At 36.7% G+C, this 21,973-nt stretch overlaps 1 protein-coding gene and 1 long non-coding RNA gene across 3 annotated transcripts in view; one reads left to right on the top strand and one right to left on the bottom strand.

Annotated features, from left to right (window-relative positions):
- Nucleotides 1–21,973, bottom strand: part of LOC141572209 (uncharacterized) — a 78,713-nt gene that overhangs the window by 18,078 nt on the left and 38,662 nt on the right. For both annotated transcript variants that reach the window (XR_012497452.1, XR_012497453.1), the window contains exon 2: nt 3,286–3,834. This is a non-coding gene — a long non-coding RNA (uncharacterized LOC141572209). The remainder of the gene's footprint in view (nt 1–3,285; nt 3,835–21,973) is intronic.
- The window catches only part of CCDC83 (coiled-coil domain containing 83), a 43,608-nt gene continuing 25,271 nt past the window's right edge, over nt 3,637–21,973 (top strand). The window contains exons 1-3 of the mRNA XM_019739561.2: nt 3,637–3,704; nt 9,247–9,369; nt 14,128–14,212. Of these exons, the coding sequence (XP_019595120.2) occupies nt 9,275–9,369; nt 14,128–14,212 (180 nt within the window). The 5' untranslated portion in view covers nt 3,637–3,704; nt 9,247–9,274. The remainder of the gene's footprint in view (nt 3,705–9,246; nt 9,370–14,127; nt 14,213–21,973) is intronic.

The raw sequence follows: 21,973 nt of genomic DNA, 5'->3' as shown, positions 1-21,973 counted from the left end.
TTCAGATCTATGATTCAGTTTGAGTTAATTTTTTGTATGGTGTATGATCAGGTCAAGGCTCATTTTTTTTTCCCAAACCGATGTCAGATATGCAATAGTTACAGTAGCATTTGTTGAAAATACTATCTTACTATCCTTTCCTCATTTTTGTCTGAAGCAATTGTGTATATATACAGAGGGTGCCAAAAAAATGTATACACATTTTAAGAAAGGAAAAAACTGTATTAAAATTATGCTAATGGAACCACTTTGAGCACCTGTTGTAATGGCAGAAGTCAAACGTGACTTGTATTCATCTTATGTTATCACTACATATTGACTATTTAATTTTAATACAGTTTCTTCCTTTCTTAAAATGTGTATACATATTTTTGGCCATATATACATATATATGTATGTATGCATATGTATATACACACATACATATATATACATATATACATACATATACATATACATATGAGAGCAATAGACAAATATATATGAGAGAAATATACAAATAGACATATATACACGTATATATATATACATATACATATATGAGAGCAATAGACAAATACATACGAGAGAAATAGATGACTAGACATATATATATATATATATATATATATATATACATTTTTTGCCATGTTCTATTGATTTGTCTGTATATCCTGTGTGGTTATATTTTAACACTGCCAAAAGTATGAGCATTCACTGTAGCTGAGTTGCTCTCATGGCATCGTACACTAAAAGTCCTCAGGGACAATCCAGCCTCTTGAGACATGACACTCTGTCTCTAGCTGACCCCCCTGGACTCCTCTTCCTCAAACAGGCCAAAGAATTCATAGACGTAATTTCAAAAATGAATTAGGCAGAGGAGATAGGTGGGAAAAAAGAGATGGTTAGAAGAGATGAAGAGAAGAGGGTGGAAGGCAGAGCTATGTCTCTGGCCTAAAGGGAAAAACTGTGACACATAAATGAAGTGGGAAACAATCCCATTTTCTTATTGTTGTTTTTTCAATTTATTGGGGTGACAATTGTTAGTAAAATTACATAGATTTCAGGTGTACAATTCTGTATTACATCATCTATAAATCCCATTGTGTATTACAACCCCATTTTCTAATACTGAAACATGTCAATGGATGGTGAGTCAAAAGACAATCCCCTCTATGAGTTTGTCACCAGGCCTGCATACACTTTTCCTCTCAAGAGCATATTTTACTTAATGACCTTTCTTGTACAAAACACCAATTTCATTGTTTCAAATTTGTCAGGAAAAAATTTTTGGATAAGAAGTTATAGCAGGACTTTTCTGTTTTTCAAAAGTAACTTTGTTGTCAGTAAAATTTATGATTTACTAGAAGTTTGAACTGGTTTGCAAAGTAAGTAGGTTAATCACTAGCTCATGTCTCTAAAATTACTTGGAGATTTACTATTAATACATTTAGTTGATTGCCTTAAGGCCTGTTGTAGAGGGAGTGATCCTCAATGAAAATAGGTGAAAATATTTAAAAAGTATAAAATGTTCAGCAACTGTGGATACCACACTGATTCTTTGTGGTTTCGCCAAAATCAGACAACATATTTGGCTTTTTCTACCACGGACACTCTTTTACCTCTATTTCTACATCGTCCAACACGGCAAGGCTAACAGAAAATCGAGGTCAAATGAGGAAACTCAGCAAATGGTTTTTATCTGGCTTCAATGTTTGACCACCAACTGGCAAAGACCATAAGAAAAATTGCACAGGAGATAAATGATAGGGTAAAAGTACATTTTTGACTATAGGCCCAGGCTCTTGTAAAAGAAGCAGGCCTAAGATTTATAGGAAACGATTTGGGAATGACTTCAAAGTGCTGAAGAATCACAAAATTGTTTTTCCATTTAACAAAAAAAAAATTCCCATATTTAAAGACTTTGGGGTGGTAGTTTTTTTGTTTTTTTTTTCTCCAGCATCTATTTTTTAATTTTACCCCATATTCCCACCTGTTGCTGTTTTTCTAGGGAAGATCGAATAACTAAAAACTTTTATTGCATGTGTAGATCACAGCAAATTATTGGCACTTAACAAATATGTAACATTGATAGAATAAAAGGAGATTCAAAGGAGATAAAACACGTAAATTATCTCAAACGGGTTAATTTTAGGACGACTTTTTACTGATGAGAGAAACTCCCTTAACTAAAAGCTAATTAACATTTTTTACTAACCGCTTCAGTTCCCTTCTTTTAAGAAGCTCTTAATATGTTCTCAGTATAACACTACATCAATCCTAAAACATCATGTAATAACCTATTTTTCAAACATCAAATTCAAGAATGCCAAACAGGTGACTTACGAAGAGAGTGGAGGCCCAGCCCAAGGAAGCACCTCACTTCTGTCTTCCCAGGACAAAAGGATAAATAGCTGACACAGATGTAACTAGTGGAAGCAGGTGCTCCCACGATGTAAGAAACTATCTTGAGACAGAGAATAAGAAAGAATGTGGGAGAGGAAAGGGAGAATTTTAAAGGCTGTAGGTGTGTGATACATTTTCCCCTAGAATTAGGAGATAGTTGCAAAAGGTGGAAACGCGGACGGACGGACTCTATATTGGTTTTCTTGAGGTTTAGGAGTGAAAAAGTAAAGCAAGAAGGAAAGTAGGCAGGATCAAGGACTTTAAAGCTGGAAGTTACCATCTAAGCATTTAGTCAGGGGTTGGCAATTCTATTCGGTGTTAAACCCAAAAGAACTCTTACACAGAGCAAAAGCAGACAGAAGAAAAGCTGCTGTGGTGGACGGGGCAGAGTGGGGCAGAGAAGGGCCGAATGCCCATCACGCGCACACGCCCCTTTCCCAGTCCTATGAGTTGTTTGAAAACCACCGACCAGGCCTTTGACAACTGAAAAAACAGACGCAAGTGACTGGCTCACGGTCACAGCACAGAGGCCGATGTCTTGCCCCTACACAACGCACCACTTCCCGGCTTGCCACTAGAGGGAGGTAAGGAGGGGCGTGAGCGTTTTGTGGACTCATCTGGGTGAGCTGTGCTGTGAAAATCCTGCGGGGAGAAAGGCTGGAGGGCGCATCGCGGCTGCGAGCGCGGCGGCGCAGGCCGTCAGCCCGGACTCTTCCTCGTGTGGCCACCGGGTGGCGCGCCCGGCCCGCCGCTCGCGACTGTGCTGGATCGTTGAATTGGGAGGCCCTAGCCCGCCGGTCGCCTTGGAAACCGAAAGCGCGGCGGCGACAGAGTGGGTGGCCCTGGTTTGTGGGCCCCAGGGAAGCGCTACCTTGTCAGCTCCCTGCTGGGTATACGCACCTGGAAGCTGTGAGGGGAGGTTGGAAGATCGTCTGGCCTCCTCGCTGGGTCCCTGACTCCTTTCAGTCTGATTTAATAATATGCTTCAGGCTCTTAAGCATCTCTGCGCCACCCCCACGGGCCCTGTAGCTTGCTCGGCCCCCACGTGGGCCTGGAGTCGCACCCTCCTGGTGTCTTCCACTGGGCACTGTTCCTGGGCCATTTGGAGCCGCAGGGAGGGGTCCTTAGAAGCACGATCCAGCTCTTCACCCAGGAGACAGAGAGGGAGGTTTTTGTGGGGTTTTTTTGTTTTTGTTTTTTATCTAATCAGAATATTACCCCATCTCTCTTTCTGCCTTTCTGTAGAACCCCCGGATACGTTGCTTATTTGCTGTTCTAGATCTTCCGCTCCCAGAAGGAAGGATCTGGATTTGATTCAGGTTTGTAACCATCATGCTGCCCTCAGTCTCTGGCACACAGTAGATGCTCAGTAAAATAGTAATGCTTTCCATTTGCGTGGGGCTTTATCACTTGAGAGTTTTCCCAAAACATTTGAGCTTCTTTAATAATCTGGAGAGGAGGTAAGAAAGATGGGACAGAAACTGAGCGTCAGAGAGGTTTAGAGACTTGTCCGAGGTTACAAAACTGACTAATGGAGGAGCTAGGACTAGACACAAGTCTTGCTTTTCTTAGTGCTCTTCTCACTGAATTCCTAGTCTGGTGAACGCCTTCTGAGTGAGGACCTCACACATCCTTGCATCCTTCTCAACACCAGTGCAGGGCCCCTCCCCCTGCAGGCACTTCGTAAATACTGCGTGTGTTTTTGACGCCTTTCACCCTTACCCTTCCAATGCAAAAGATTTGGGGTTCATTTCTTTTTTATTAGTTTGTTAGATTTGTATAGTATTTTATTTGTTTCCTCATTTCTCCTCTTACCCCATAGTTCTCTGCTGGGCAGAGTTGAGGAAGTGGTTGGGAGGTGGGGGAAAATGTCCCATTTAAGGGGAAAAAAAAAGATTTCTGTGAAGGCAAAGAAGCAAAATAAGACTGGATATCTTCAATGTGTGTGCTAATTGTTCATGGATTTCCTTTCCGCCACTCCAAAACCCAACCCCAGTATATCCTCTTTATATTCACCACTGGTCTTTGAAGACAGAGAAAAGCCTTTTTGTTCTCCTCCCCCATCAGAGTTTTCATTATCCTCACAATAATCTCTTCATGGTTACATTTCTTTTTTGACATTTCTAAAACTGAAGGAGTTGGGGGGGGGGGGAAGCAGTTCTGGTTATAAATGTAATATACTGCATTTCAAAGTATCTGTTATGAGCAAGTCGGGATCAGAAGACACCAATTTTTAAACTAAGAATCCAATTTGGGAAGTGCTGTTCAAAAATGTGCTACTGACCAAAGGATTTGAATTGGTAAAGAAAACACATGCTCATATAATGTACATCACATCATGTGAGTGAAAGCTGAAAATGTTATTCATCCAGATATTTTAAAATACCTTGATTTGAATATGTGGTTGTTTAACATATCTTTTAAATGGCTGTATTTTACATTTTAAAGCAGTTTGAGGCTATATATACATAATCTGTACAAAAAGAGGTCTGAATTTTTTAAGCTAACTTTTAGGTGATGTTATCACTACTAAAAGGCTTAAGATGAATTCAGGTTTTGTTTTTTGTTTTTTAACATATGCTGGAGAGCATTTCTAAAATATTTTAAAATTGTATTTAAAAATGTGTTCTAGCATAAGTGAGAATTTGAATTTAAAAGTGATTTTTTGCTTTCCAAATTCAGGATGTATACAACATTATGAGCACATAAAGAAAGTGAGCACACATTATTTACAAGTCAATCATTCAAATCAGGCATTTATTGAATACCTAGTTTTGTGCCCATAGAAGATGCTGGCCTATGTGCCAATATTTATTTTTGAATTCCCAAAGATAAGGGTTTGTTGAAGTAATTAATTGCTATTCAGTATTAAAGGAGTTATATTTTGTTGAAGGTGAGTGCCATGAATTTTTTCAAATACACAGCGCAATTTACACTATAGTGAGATATGTGCCTTTAAAGTTAGATGGCTCTTTCACAAAGTCTTTTGGAAGTACGTTATTATTAATTATTATTATCGTTATTATCATTATTAGACTTACACAGTTTATAGCTAGTTAATGGCAAAGCCAGGACTAGACTTCAAGACTTCCAACACCCATATAGAGACCTTTTTCCTAAATCATTCTGTCAACCCCTGATGGAATCTTATTCAGAGCTTTTGTCATTACTAATACTATTAAGTAAATATCTTCCATTTTAATCTACTATTTGTATAAAATATTGGCTAACAAATGTCAGGATCCCTTCCAAATGTCCAGAAAGGTATTAAGGCAGAACTTCCATCCTTCCCAGTCTCCACAAAATTGTGACAGGGATCATTGGGAGTCTCTGGATATTCATGGCTCTACAAAGTCCTGAAAAAAGACATTAGGAGCTTTCTAGATACTGAGGCAGGATCCTGAGACGTCACAGGAAGGGACATACTCTGTTTTTTGGGTAATTTTGCAGAATCTAGGAAAACATTATGGAATAACAGGACATTGAAGAAAATGGCTCTTATTTGTCCATTTTTTACTAAACAGACTTCTTTTCACTGAGAAGCACTTGGGGAATATTTTTGGAAACATTTTCTATCAGAGTGACTATGGAGTAGACTCTGAAAAGGCTGGAGCCCTGAGTCTTTCAAACCCAACCTCCTCACCTGCCCTCACTCTATGGCATATGTATGGAATGCCTTAACAGGAAACACAGCCCTAAACGTCACACTGGGAGCTATGATCTCCATAGCGTTCATTACCTGAACCATTTTGCTAAAGTCTTTTAAAGGCTGTTCAGTACTATTTTTTTAAAGTTCTGCTGGGGTATGCTTCTTTCTTCCTATCAGAGTAGAGCTCTCCTATATTTTATAGCCACGGGCCAGGTAAAGTGCCACGCACAGAGCAGGCACTGAATAGATGGTTGCAGTTACTGACAAACAGATTAGGTGTCCATTTGTCACAAAATAATTCTAGGTGACACCTTCTTGGAAGATAGTTAAATTACTATGGGGACAGAGCCAGGAGTGCGGTTTCCAGGCTCTCGGCCTCACATGGAAAGGTGCTGGCTCAGGTAGTAAATGGCCATCAACTGTGACTGGATGGCCATCAGCTGTGGCTAGTTGGCCATCACTTATAACCAGTGAGCCATTGGCCACTAATATAACTGCCGTTGCTACACTAACAGAAAAGTGTGGCTAGCAAGAAGATGGTGGCAGAGCCAGCAAGCGCGGATTGCCGTTAGCACGGCGGATGGAGCTGGCAGGTGAGGTTGGTTGGCAGAGACAAGTGGATGGCTGGTTGCGGATCGTGTGGCTCCTGCTTCCTGTGTCTCCAACCCAGCCGCCAGCAAGAGTATAGTGGTGTGACTCCCCTACCTATGGCTCCGTGGGTGTTCCTTTTTGGCCTCACCATGTCCTGCGTACTTATGTGGGGAGCGGGACCAGAGACCCCACCTGACACCTTGCATGACAATTACTTTGTGAGTATTTTTCTCACCTTTTATTGAGCTAGAAATTATCTAGGAGGTCAGGAACGGTAAATCCTTGTAAATGTTTATAAAAATCCCTATTGTTTGTAGGACAGCATCAAATGCAAAAGTACATTCTGAGGCGATGTCATTAGCTCATTGCAATAATGCAGCTATTAAACAGGCAATCCAATTGGCTTACTAATTTTCTGGAAAGTGTGTGAAACAATGAATCTTAATATAGTTTATGCCTAAATCATATACGCTTAATGGATCCACATTTTCATTCATATTTTATTAAAATCCTTTGCCATGAGCTGCAGTTAGGTAACTAATTATACATTAGAGAGTTGAAAAACATAAGAGCCAGGTAACTGAGGTAATTGAGCAAGATGAGATCATTTTTTCCTCCAGCACCAGATGGGTGCCACAGGTGGGAACCATAACACTTTGATCTCTTCCATATGACTCAGAAAGAAAATTAGAGATTAATGTTGGCATTTGTTTTAGCTTTTAAATAAAATATTTTGCAGTAAAAATTATTGTTAAATAGTAGGTTATTGTAAAATGAAATAATTGTCAGTGTGCTATCTTTTGTGCAATAGTCAAGTTAAAAATTCTAATTCTATATAGAAAATAATATAAAAATTCAACTGCATCTGAAACAAAAGAAAGCAATTTTGTCTTAGCTGGTAAATTTCTGTGAACTGTGATAATATAATGACACATTTTGGTTTGTAGCTTATGGTATTCTTCTCAATATTTTCATATCTGAGAAGATACCAGTGAATATATTCCCTTGTCTTAATACATTAAATCTTTTTGTTGTGTCACCTGTGTGATTTTTCAGTTGAAAGGCACTGTAGTACATCTGCGTTCACATATGCATCCATTAGAATATAGAGATGAACACTCTTGGCTAGAAAAGTCTCAGACACAAAGACTGAGCCTCACTGGAGGCCTGGGTGTGCAAGCAGCATGTCGACAGGGAAAAAGTGTGTTTTCATTTCAGAGAGTTTTTCCACTGTGGATCTGAATAATCTATGTAGATTGCCAATTCAGTGATCCAAGTCAATGATGAATGTTGACAATAGCAAACCACATGGATTAGCCTTTCCACATATCGTCATACTTGGCAGCAGGCAGCCATTTGTGCTTTACAGTTACCTGAAATTTGAAGAAGCATGAGCTGGGGCTATAACTAAAGGGGGGTGTAATAAAGCTCTTTCTATATGTCAGACACTATGCTAGGTGCCCTATAAATATTAGCTTATTTAATCCTTAAAACAGCTTTCAGAATGAGATTTTTGTTCTCACTTTACAAACGACAAAACTGAAGCTCAGAAAGGTTAAATAACCTACTCAAGGTTACATAGATACTAGAGGTTAGATCTCGGATTAAAACATGTCTGCCGGATTCATTCATCTGTCCATTCATTTATTCATTTGACAAGGATTTATGGGGCATCTATTATGCTACGTGGGGAAATATAGCAACACGCAAGAATTACATCATTCCCACTCTCACAGAGTTTCTAGTCATTTTAACACATAATTACAAAGATTATGTGCTTTTTGCCACACCCAACTATTAATACATTGACTGAAAGTTAGGCACTTATTTATTTATTTTTTTTGAGATGAATGGAAACTGGAAGATAAAAATCTGTCAAAGAAGATTATAATCTGAAAAAAAGTTCTTCTGTACCTATACCAAATCTTTGAAGTACTCCTGTTTACTATAACTTTGGGCCTGATTTCCCCTTTATGAAAATGTTGTTTCTCATAATTTTTTATCATTAGATGCAAAAGCAATTAATAGCTAATGAAAAGTTACTGTTATTAATAATACATTATTATTATTATTATTTTACATATGTAAACCTCTTCAGAAGTTAAAAAACACTTTAATATGTGCTCTTATTTGCTCTTTATAACAATCCTTGCCAAACATAATCCCTTTGGATCCTGGTTTCTTGGTGCTCATTGAAAGTTGTGCTTTTCCTTTGTCTTAATTTAAAAAAATTAACAGACATTTACCAAGTTGCTGCCACATGCAGTGCATTCTGTCAAGCACTGTGGAGAAATAAAATGGTTGAAAAAGTTCAGTTCTTGCTTGTACAGAAGCTTGACGGGGGCAACAGATGTAGATGTGTAACATAAGGGAGTGAGTCTCAGCCAGTTTTGGGTAGGGGTGCTGTACTTGGGCTAAACATAGACCTCACCAGACTCAAGAATCCAGTGGATTTGGATGCCCCCATATTGTGGCGGATGTTAGGTGTGGGGACATGGAAGCGGTCTGGATGCAAGAGCCCGTTTTAAATTAAGTTTTAGCTGTGCCTTATCTTGAGTAAACACAAGTAGAGGGGCAAAGACAGAGCTGATTTACTTTTCCTATGTGTCTTTTCTAAACAGGTACATTTCTTACCAGCTAAGCAATGCAATGGAAAAGACAGCGAAAGCAGATAAAAAGGATATTCAATATGGGCCACCAAAAGAAGTGAAATTTCCTATCAGTGAAACGCTTCTAGACTATCAGTAAGCTTAGATTATTAAATGCGAAGATTTCCATATATAAATGACAATCATTGTTAAGACTCTTATAACTCCAAATGGAAAAGGATGCACTCAAAGCTGTCAAGGGAGCTGGACTGGAGGTAGACTGGAGGCATAACTGCACTCTTGTGTTCTGTGTATATTTTTAAAAGTTTTTGAAACTTTGACTATAACAGTCCAAGTCGTAGCTATGGAACAGCATTCATTAATGTGGTTTGAGCTCCCTCCCTTTTTCCTTCCCTCCACTGTATTATTGGTCACTCTCCCAAATATACACAACAGCTTGCTGGCCTACCTTTTAAAATACAACATAGAATAGTCAACGTACATTCATAGAAAAGTAAACAGTAGAAATTTTTCTTCTTTATTTAACTTTTCATTTCCAGACATTCCAATTTGCATTCTTTCCAAATAGCTACAGATCAAATCCAAATGATTTAGAGAGAGTTATTTTTAATAAGGATAATATTTCTTAACATTTTGCTCCCAGGAGCTGGACACAAAATTAGAGGTGATACCTGTTCTGTGTTTATGTTTTATCCACCTAATGGAGAGTCAGCCCCTTGAGAGCTTTTGAGTCTCAACTTTGTTGGCTTAGGGTAGGTGTTTCAATGTGTAATTCTTAGGGAGTGATTACATGTCAGTGTGTTTCCAGATCAGAATGTACTTCATTCAGGTATTTATTGAACTAATACTTGAATGTTTCCCAAGTTACTAGGCAAGTGCTGGGTACAAAGATGACAGGGAACAGCGACCCGTGATCCCTGCCCTGGGGAACCATGGGAGACAGACATTAAACAGCTAATTCAAGCTGTTGAAAAAAACTTAACACAGCTATAATTAAGGTTCTATGAAAGAAAAGTGTAGGGTTCTGTGTAATGGTATAACTAAAGGACTTCACATAGTTGGAGGGGTCAGGAAAAGCTGGTATGAGGAAGCAATGCTTAAGCTGATCTCCAGGAAAGGAACAGGTGTTAAGGAGACATAGCGCGGTAGGGAGGAAGACTTATAGAAAAGACACGGGGTGAGGAAGTCCTTCTCACAGCCCAGGAAATGAGAGAAGGGGGAGAAGGGAGAGAGGGCAAGCGCGGACTCTGGTGGCTTAGACAAGGGTCAGATAAGCAGAGCCCTCCCTGTGGAACACATGGGATTTGGAAATGGCAAGCCATGTATTGGAGGGGGCAAGGTTGAAATGGGGAATCCGTGATGCTGGTGACTAGGTCTTTGTGTAAGAGGATTGTTTTTAACAACATTCAGGGAAAATCCATCTTGAGAGACTCTAAACTTTTTGGAAGGCAGTGAGTGAAAAGGTCAGAACACAGAGAGAAACATCCATGGAAAGGGGCTTTTAATAAAGTTCCCTTTTATTTTCTACTTCCGATAACATTAATAACCAGATACTACCCACACTTATTTCTCAATATAACTGAAAACTTTCCCCATCTCGTCTTAGGATAGGTGGCCAAAAAGTCAGATTCCGTGAATACAACCTGTTCTCTAATTTGCTCCCACAGTTTATAGTGATGACATCCACTTACAACTGTTTCTCTCTCTTCTGGGTCAGCCAGAGGCCAGTCTTTCTCCTCAATAACAGAGGTTTACAAGGAGGCCAACATTTAAAAATTCTCATGATCTAGTGCAAGATCTAAATTAAACATCCCATGCTTTTGTTCTCCTTCCTTTGTTAGAACCGAATAAATAATCTGATGGACTGGAACAGCCAAGGCCTTGCTGTACTGTGCTCTGCTAGTGACATGTACTCATTCCATGTGTTCCCAGGTCACATAACAAATCACCAAGACACCCCCCTCATCGCCTAAGGAAAGACTGTCCAAGGGTCCCCTGGTGGCATCTAATATTTCTCTGATACATTCTCAGCTCCTAACAAAGAGCAGAGAGCACATAGTAGGTAGTCAATGATTTCTGAGCGATTGAACTTTTTTTTTAATCTAACCCAAGAAAATAAGCTCATAAACCTCTATGGTTGTTTGTGAAGAGCTGAGACTGCCAGTGTTAAATCTGCAAGGTGATCGTCTCTGAGTTGTGATGCTTTTTATTTTCTCCTTTATATTTGTTTTCATCCCAGTTTTCTACAAGGAGTATGGGTATAGATATAGATATAGGTGTGGATATGATTATGGGTTAAAAAATAGATAAAAGTAGAGATGCAGGGCGAATCCAAATTTATTTTCCTTCTCAGAATTCTCAACGAAATTGCATAGAGGGAGAAAGTTGACACATTGCTAACATTTTAATAATAGAGGGAGGATAGGGGAAAGGTGACACATTGTGTTACTAACAATTTCATAGCTTGGTGCTTTAGAATAGTGCTATATCCTTTTCAAACCGCTTTAGTATATATTACCTCCCCGGTTTATCTTGCTTCAGCATGTAGTGTGACAGGTGAGTTCCTCGGGTACTGAGTAGATGTGGGAGATAGGTAAAGGAAAAAGTATAGAGAACGGTGAAGCTTGAATTCCCACAGTGGCTAATAGTGTGGAGTTCTGAAGTTCAGCTTCATCTGCGTCTTGGTAAATCCATCTTTTCATGAGGCCTGAGGAGATCGAAGTGAGTTCCAAGGAGAGGCTAGGCCAAGTTAGACCTGCAATTACCATGCGCTACAGAAGGGGGGCAATGAAGCCACCAAAACCTTTGGGGCGTCTCAGAATTCCCCAAAGCCTGCTGATGCCACTCAGATCTTTCCCAACTGCTCAATGCAAAAGGAACACCAGACAAAGCCCTGGGTTGTTTGCTCCTAACTGCTCTGAGGGGAGGGATGATAGCCTTAAGGGTAGGGTGGCCAGGTATAGCAAATAAAAATACAGGTGCCAAGTTAAATTTCAAATAAACAACAAATACTTGGGTTTTTTTTTAGTATAAGTGTGTCCCATGCAATATCTAGGGTTTGGGCTGGATGCAGTCTCCAGTCCAATCTTTGCATGTTCAGTCGTCACAAAGGCAGGCAGGCTCACAGTCTCAAACCAATGGAGACCACATACTTGAGATTCAGTTCCCTGCTCCACCCATGCAGACAATTACCATTGTCATATTTATAACTGCAGAAATTATGTGGTAATTAGCACATATTTCATAGGTTCTTTTCAGATAATTTTCATTTATAGTATCTTTTTTTTTCTCCCTAAAAATGCAAGGTAGAGAAGGCACTCTTTCAAAATGTTTGCACATCTAAGCTTTAAGTAAGAAGGAAAGATGGCTGCTTATACTTACCTTATAACCTTATTTCTTACGATTGTGTGGAGACCCCCCTATCTATAATAGTTCTTCCGTCTATTGTCGTTCCTATATCCTCTTATTTCCCCTATAGAGCAAGGATCATGAAGGCACTGTTCCTCACAATCTCTGTACTGCCTAAAACAATGCTGGGCACATAAGCAGCTGCTCATTAAATCTACATTGTATGTATGACGGCGTGAAAGGGAACACTGATCAACTTAAACTGCGGAATTGTGGAACTAACTGAACAGGAACCATAAAGCTCCTCTCATCTCCTTCAATTCTCTTACTTACAGAAGCGTCAGCCAAGGCCTAAATAGATTCAGAGGCAGTTTAGTGGAGAACCAAGTCTACAATCCAAGTTTCATAGTATCCAAATAGAGCTCTGGTTTCCACTAAAGGATTTGCTTGCTTTGTTTTTATATGGCATTTTCTCATCATTTGGAAAGCAGGAGCCTTATTTTTCTCTATACTAAGTATACAATGTCACAAATATAAATGATATTTTGTGGGAAGGGCTGAGGAAGTAAGATTCAAATTCAACTGAAATTTACCAAGTACTTACTTTATGGAAGAAATATTCACATATGATTTCTTATTTTAATCCTTATAAAAAATGTGTAGAGCTGGGTATTGTTACCTGCACGGACAGCTTGAAAACTGAGGCTCAGGGAACTGACTTGCCTGAGGTTAGATAGGTAAGAAGTGGTAGGAACAAGATTGAAAACCAGAGTTTCTCAGTCTTTAACCACTCCTCTGTTCTCTACACCACAGAAGTGCGATCATTTTGTTTGTTTTAATTGAGGCAAGTGGTTTATGTAGAGCTATTTCTGTGGCCTTATTTTGGTCTCGGATTTAAAGTTATAAGACTTACTAGGTAATAGAGATACGAGTATAGAGATATACTTAACACTTCCAATAGTTACCAAATAGTCTATACCAAAGTCTTTCTGCACTTTTCTATCTCTCTTTCATACCTAACAGATGCTCAACAAATACTGTGGGTTTTAATGAAAGGTATTTGTGTCAGGAAAGAAGCTTTTATTAATTATAGCAGAGACGGTATACTAATGAACTTGAACCAATAGGTATGCCTCATTTGTTTACCTCAAACAAAGAAGATGGACGTGCTCTTATAAAATCTTTGTTTTGCTATTTTGTCTGAATATTTTTAGAATTCTGGAAAGCATGTTTTCTGTATGCCCTTTCCCAGGTTCTCTTTAAGTTGAATTATTTATAGATCTTTAGAAAGTATCAAAATTATGGCTATGCATTAAAAATGATTGATTTGGAAAAAAAATTGAAGTGATCTCTCTAATATATATTTGAGTGAGTAAAATATTCTCAGGAACACCTAATCACTAAAGAAAAGTTCTTATCCCTAAATAGGTTTTTATAATACATTTAATACTTTATGTCAATTCAAATAATTTAATTTTAAATTTTGTCTGTTTAATTTTCCTAAGATAAGTAATTGTAACAAATCTTATCTTTGTTTATTATCAGCTGTCAAATAAAGGAAAGTATAGTAGAACGATTCATGGTGCAAATAAAGAGACTCAGAGAAAAGAACCAAAAGTATCATGAAAGAGTGAGTATAAAGCCTACATCTAGTCATTAAACATTTACACAAATGCTTTAAAAAATTGTGAATTATGATGAAATGTACTCCAGGAAATTATCTTATTTAGTACTTAGAATTGATTCATTTACAATCTATTTAAGGTGAGTTTTTTTTGGTACATGTAAGGCAAGAAGAAGATACTGTTAATATATTAATTATAATGTCAAAGGAAGTCAGCTTAAATTATGTTATTTAGCTCATGAGGACACTGTCTTATGTTGAAATTTTAAAGCTCTGAACCCATGTTTACCTTTCAATTTCTTATTTAACCAAATTATAAAACATTGGTTCTCTATTTTTAATTTTTGTATCTGTTTTCTTTTAGATTTTCAGAGATTGTACACATGTTAATAGTATTTGAAAAGTACAGTCTCAGTTGTTAACATGACCAATGTTTAAGATGATACATTGTTTTTATAAATCAGTTTAAAATGAATTTCAAAGGGGTGCTGTATATGACTATCAGAAGTAAAGACCAACAGAAATAAAGTTTGGAAGCCATAAATTATAATGAACACAACTCCACTCTTAAAGGGTTTCACCAATGAGGAAATACTGAGGGTGTCCCCCATTAAATCATTTATTTTATGTGAACCCTGAAACTTCTACACTTAACTGTTTTATTTGGCTTTTGTCTAAAAACCCTACATCTACAAATTTTAATGAAACCTGGAGTCAGAGATCTGAGTTTGCATCCTGACTGTACAACTTACTGCTAATGTCATTTTGGCCAAAACTGAGCCTCAACTTTCCTTTTGTAAAACAGGGATTCTTGTCTTCCCATAGGGCTGATTTGCTCATTCATTCAGCAAATAGTTATTGGGCAAGACAAGCCCTGGTGGTGATATAACTGTGCCCCTGACATTGTCAGGATTCTTACGGATCTGTCACTTGTAATCGGGACTAAAATAGAAACTCAGGGCTATAGATGGGAGTGGAAAGGAGAAGTTTGGCCTAGGTGCTTGGATGTCGGTTCCACATGATGAAGTAAGTCCATCCAGAGCACGAAAGAGGAATGAGTTGCCATCAAGGGACCAATGCATGTCTCTCAGTGGTCAGCATTGGAACTCCTAGGTCAACTTTGGGATTTCTATTTAGTTGTGGAAAGGACTAAGGAATTACTTTGCCATAGCCCATCAATTGGAACCAGAAACAAAGGTTTTGTTTCCGTGAGGGATTAGCTCAAGAAAGGGAGAGTTGATTCACACCAACACCAGTGAAAGGAAAATTTTTTGAGGTCACATGTATTTAAATGGCTAAATTAAACATGACCCATTAGTAAGATATTTTTCTCTTCAGTTATGTCAAAATCAGAAATGCCCCTCTTCCTTCCTGTTCATCATCCCTTCCTATACATGTTTAGACTGTCACCTCATTCATTATCTTTCTTTCTCTCTGTTTGCATTCATTGTTACATTTACCTCATTAGACATTTTATAGTTCATTCTGTCCACTTACTTCCTTACCTCCTAATTCATTTTCTCACCCCTACTATCGCATCATCGCTGCTCCAGCAAAAGCTATTAATGACCAGTGAGCCAGGTGCAATGGACTCTTTGTAGTTGTTACCCCTCATCCCTTCCGCAGTCAGTTGCTCCTGTCATCTTGAAACTTTTTCCTTTGGGTTCCAGGACATCACTCTCCCTTAATTTTCCTCCTGCTTCTCTGACCATTTCTTACTGTTTTTTATTCATTGTGTTTTTCCTGGACCCACCCATAATTAAGGTATTTACCAGGGTTCTCATCTTCAACCTTCCCGGTCAGTCTAACCTCTCTCTCTGGGTGATCTTATTTAATACCATGGCTTCAAGTTCCATCTATGTGGAAATAATTCTCTTTTGTATATGTGATAAAATTTCATAATTCTATACACTAAAAAAAATAGCACATGTGAAAACTGGTGAAATCCAAATAACATCTCCAGTTCAGTTAAAAACATTGTACCAGTGTCAATTTCCTGGTTTTGATAACGTACTATGGTTATATGTTATCACTGGGGAAAGCTGGGTGAATTGATGGGAGCTCTGTGTACTATTTTGGCAAGTTCTGTTCTTGTTCTTGTGAGTCTTAGAAAGTTAAAAGGGTAAAGCCCATGAGATGGCCTTATATCAAAACAAAACTAATCTGTTTTGTAGCTTATTTACTGAATCGCCTTTTTTCTATTTTATAATGTGATAATTATTCTTACCTCAAACAATAAATTATTTACTTCACTGTATAAGATAAACATCTTTTTAGCATATTGGTGGATATATCTAACTAAATTTTATTTCAATATGTAGCTCAAAGTAATTTTTCAGACATAGTGAATTTTGTAATGTGTTATCAGACACATTTCCCTTCCATTTGAAATTCATATGGGATTTGGGAAGTTTAGTATAGATGCTATTAAATTTACATATAATGGCAAATATGATATAGTAATGTTTCTATATCAGTTTTAGAAATGTTTCTAAAATTTTCAATTACATTTTTAGGACATGTGATGCTGTTTTAATTTACAAATAAAAACATTACATGTTTGAAAAGAATAGTCATTGTGTTAAAAATTTGATGTAAAAGAACTGGAATTCACTTTGAGAAGTATTGTGCTAATTATGGAAATTAAAGAAAAAAATTTCTTTAGCTATTATATGTTTCTTTATGAATTGTATGTAATGATTTTTAAATTATCAATATCTTTGTAAATGTTTTGCCTATGTGTATCATGGTAAATATTTTCGAGCTGAAATTTAATTTAGAAATTTAATGTTGCCTTGCTAAAATTAACTAACATAAGTAAAATCTAATAAAGATTTATTTACTATTCAGAAGATACGTGATAAAGGAATTTTCCACTTTTACAAAAATAAGTGGAAAAGCTCATATTTGGAAAAAAGATTAATAGTGCAATCGTTTGGCAAAGGATATTTTCATTGCTATGATTCAAGTTTCTACAAATATTTCATTTTAAAATAACTTCTGTCAAGCCAAAGTAATTAAATTTATTTCTAAGAAAACATAAATCTATTTCATTCAAGAAAGTGGAATCTTTGAGACTTGCTTGAAGAATAACAAATGGTTTATTTTTCAGTTGTCGATTGATCTTCATTTTAAATTAAACATTTTATTTTGAGGTAATTATAGATTAACATGCAATTATAAGGAATAATGCAGAGACATCATGTGTACCCTTTATCTTGTTTCCTGTAACGTACTACAAAACTATAGTACAATACATATCACAACTACAATGTTAATATTGAATATTGACATCGAGACAGTCAAGCTACAGAACATCTCCATCAATACAAGCATCCCACATGTTGTCCTTTTATAGCCATTCACTCTCCTCCCAATTCTACCCCTTCCTGAACCTATTTTTATAATTTTTTCAGTTCAAGAATTTTTTTATACATGGAAACATACAGTAAGTAATCTTTTGGAATTGACTTTTTTCCTTCAGCATAATTCTCTGGAGATGCACCCAGGTTGTTGTGTGTATTATTAGAGTTGGTCTCTTTTTATTGCTGAGTAGTATTTCATGACATGGGTGTACTACATTTTGTTTAACCATTTACCTATTGAAAGACATGTGAGTTGCTTTCAGTATTTGACTATGACAAATAAAGCTTTTATAGGTATTTGTGTACAGGTTTTTATGTGAACATAAGCTTTCATTTCTCCCAAATAAATGCCCAAGAGTGCAGCTGCTGGGCTGTATGGTAAGCAAATGTTTCATTTTGTAAGAAATTGGCATCCTTTTTAACAGTGTAGCTGAACCATTTTACAATCCCACCAGCAATATATGAGTGATCCAGTTTCTCTGCATACCTGCCAGCATTTAGTGATATCACTATTATTTTAGCCATTCTGATAGGTGAGTAGTGATGTCTCATTATAGTTTTAATTTGCATTTCCCTAATGGCTAATGATGTTGAACATCTTTTCATGTGCTCATTATATATCTTCTTTGGTGAAATTTATCTTTGTGTCTTTTGCCTATTTTCTAATTCGATTTTTTCTTTTACTGCTGAGTAGTGAGAATTTTTTAAAATGTAGATACGTCGGTAAGTAGGTAGGTAGGTAGATAACCTTCTAGATACTAGTCCTTTGTTGGATATGTTATATGCAAATATTTTCTCCTAGTCTGTATCATAATTTTTCATCTTTATAACAGTCTTTCTCAGAGGAGTTTTTCATTTTAATGCAGTTCAGTTTACCAATTTTTCCTTATATGAATACTTTTCATGTCAACTTTAAAAACTCTTTGCCTAACCGTAGATCCCAAAGATTTTATCCTATGTTTTATTCTAAAATGTTTATAGTTTCACCTTTTCCACCTAAATCACGGCCCATTTTGAGTTAATGTTTGTATAAGACATAAGACTTAGATCAAGGTTCTTCTTATTTGTTTGCTTTTGCCTATAGTGGTGGAATGAGAACTCTGATTTCTTCCTCTTCTTATAAAGGCAGTAATCTTATCATGGGGGCTCTACCATAATGACACCTAAATCTAATTACCTCCGAAAGGCTCACCTCAAAAATACCATCACATTGGGGACGAAGGCTTCAACATGTGGATTTGGGGCAGGGGAGAGGGGCATAAACATTCAGTGCATAGCATGTGACCTCATTCCTTTTTATGACTGAACAATATTCTGCCTGCTTGAATCAGATGTTGATTGAGCCCCTTGACTGAATTTTTCATTTCAATTATTATACTTTTTAGCTCCAGAATTTCTATTTGGTTCCTTTTTAAAAAATAATTTATTTCTCTTTATTGCTATTTTCTATTTGGTGAGACATCATTCTCATACTTTCCTATAGTTCTTTAGACATGGTTTCCTTTAACTCTTTGAATTATATTTAAGATAGCTGATGTAAAGTCTTTGTCTAAAAAGTCCCATGTCTGGGCTTCCTCGAGGACAGTTTCTATTGACCACCCTTCACCCCTGTGTATAATAAAAATCCCAGTAAGAATGTGCATGGATAATATCTCCTTTTTTCTTTACATTCCTCATAATTTTTTGTTGAAAACTGGACATTTTTAGTATTTTAATGTGACAACTCTGGAAATTAGGTTCTCTTCTCTCTCCCGGGTTTTTTTTATAATTTTTGTTATTGTTGTTCATTGTAGTTGTTTGTTTAGTGACTTTTCTTAACTAGTTCTGTGAAGCCTACATTTTTTGTTATGTGTGGCCATGGCAGTCTTTGTTTGCTTAGCTTAGTGGTCAGCTAATGATTGGACAGAGATTTTTTTAAATGTCTCTAACCAATAAATTTCCCAGCCTTTGCTGAGGGGCTCTGTGTGATTGTTGGGACCTGCCTTCTATACTCAGCCAGGCAATTTACAACTTCACCTTCATCTTTACTTCTTCCTTCATCAGAGCCTCAAGGTCAACCAGAGGTGAGCACTTACCGCCTTCTTAGGTCTTTCCTGAGCACATGCACAACCCTGAGTATGCTCACAGCACTATACATGCATGTAGGTGCATGTAGCCTTTTGGAGTCCCAAGAATATGGCAGAGCTTTCAAAACCCCCTATGGACATCTCATCTCATTTTCCTTTAAAGATTTTTTGTCAGCTGTTGTTTACCCCAACTGTTATTACCACCTCAGGAAACTATAAAGTTCAACAATTGCCTCTGATTGTTTTTGACAAACATCAGTCTGGGGAAAGGCTATTCACATATTGGGAAAACTCTGAGTCAGGTCAAATAAAGACAAGTTTTGCTACTGAGGTTGGTCAGGAAACTACCAGATAGGTCAAATTATGATCATTGTTTAGGGATTGGGCTTTGGAAGAATTCTGCTCCCTTCTCTTCTCTCCCTAACCCGCCACCCCAGGCTGCGAAGCTAATGGTTTTTATCATGACTGTGGAGCTGCCAATATTAAGGGAAAGTTAAAATGCCACAAAGCTCCTTACCCAAATTCAACAATTTTTCTTGAATAAATACTTCCTAGGAGTTATTGCAAGACTTTAATTTCTAGAGTTCTGAAAAGTTGATTTTGATAATTTTGCCAATTTTCTCATTGCTTTTATGAAGGAGAAGATTTTTGGAGGTCTTTACTCCAACATTCCTGCTTATGGCATTCTCAATAAGATTTTAAAGAGTGGATTAGAAAGAAGGAGATTCAGTTTTCAGATTTGTCATATTATGAATCCTTTGGTATTAAAAATTCTTCAGAGACAGAAATAATTATTGTACTTTAGAATATTGTGAACAAAAGATCAGAGAAGTTAAACCACTAAATTTGACTATCATATCTTTTTAATCTTTGTTCCCATTTTCTGAAATCATTCAAAGCCTATCCAGTCCTAGTCCTTTTCTGTTTGCCTGTATTTATCAATACTGAGCATCATAAAGTTAATTGCCTGTTGCTTTTATTCAATTTATCAAAGTTTTAAATTAAAATTTCAATGCACTGAAATAATCCTATCACACAACCTATGGAATAACTTAAAGAGCATTAATGTTACATTAAATCCTATCTGAGGAGTTTATTAAACTAGTGCCAATTTTTGCTAAACAGTTTTAAGAAATCAAGTTTTTCAGTTCTCAAATTTAAAGTTTGTTGGATTAAGTAATAAAGAACAAAGGCTTAGTAGACTCTAGCACTATCAATAAATCATAAGTATTTAAATTCTCTGAAAGAACTTTGCTGTTCAAAGTGTTACTTATGGGCCAGCAGACTTGGCATCACCTGGAACTTATAAGAAATGCAGCATCACAGGCTTCGTGCCAAATTTACTGAATCATAACCTGCATTTTAACAAGATCCCCAAGTTCTTGGTATACTTATTAAAGCTTGAGATGCACTGGCCTACAGAATCAATTTTGGGAAAGAAAATACTCCTTAAAGTATCCAAGTAAGTCAAGAGAATAAAAGATATGTATATCAGAAATAAAATAAAATAAAATAAAATATAATATTGAAAAAGTTATAGTAAAGAGCATGTTGAATTATAGGAAAAATAAGTAATTTTAAAAGAATTATTCAAATATTTTAAGTATATGTGTTTTATTAGGTTTAAAAATTGAAGGAGAGACACCAGAGAAATGAGTATTAGAAATTAAAGGGAGGCTAAGAAATTTACAAGGAAAGAAGAAGTGATGTACAAATTGATGGACAAATTGCCAGTTCTAAAAACAGTCAGGGGTATGTAAAATATGGCACGGGAAATATAATCAATAATATTGTAATAACTATGTATGGTGCCAGCTGGGTACTAGATTTAACAGGGTGATCACTTCATAAGTTATATAAATGTCTGATCACTATGATATACACCTGAAACAGAATATTGTATGTCAACTGTAATTGAAAAAAAAATTTTAATTAAAAAAAATAGAAAATTACAAGGAAAATACTGAGTTCACAAACAATAAAATATCTTTGTATATACATAATAAGATAGCAAGGGCAAGAGTAAACTCTGACTTGATTAAATAAGAAGCTTAGAAACATAAATGGAATATCCACAAAGGAACCCAGCTCATATTTCAAGTGTGTAAGTATTGGAATGGCAAGTAACCATCACCCTAAAGAAATGAATTAGGGTCATTTGTGAAAAAAGCAAAGAATAATGTAAATTCCACAAGAGCAGTACTTTTTGTCCATTTTGTTCATTGATATATTCCTATTTTATAGAGGACTACTTGGCACATGCTAGATGCTCCATAAGTATTGATTAAATAGATGATGACTGGAGAAGAACGGTATTATTGGGAGACTGAAGAAAT

This window comes from Rhinolophus sinicus, linkage group LG06 (assembly GCF_036562045.2).
Source record: "Rhinolophus sinicus isolate RSC01 linkage group LG06, ASM3656204v1, whole genome shotgun sequence".
NCBI lineage: Eukaryota > Metazoa > Chordata > Mammalia > Chiroptera > Rhinolophidae > Rhinolophus > Rhinolophus sinicus.
This window is presented reverse-complemented; position numbering and strand designations above follow the sequence as displayed.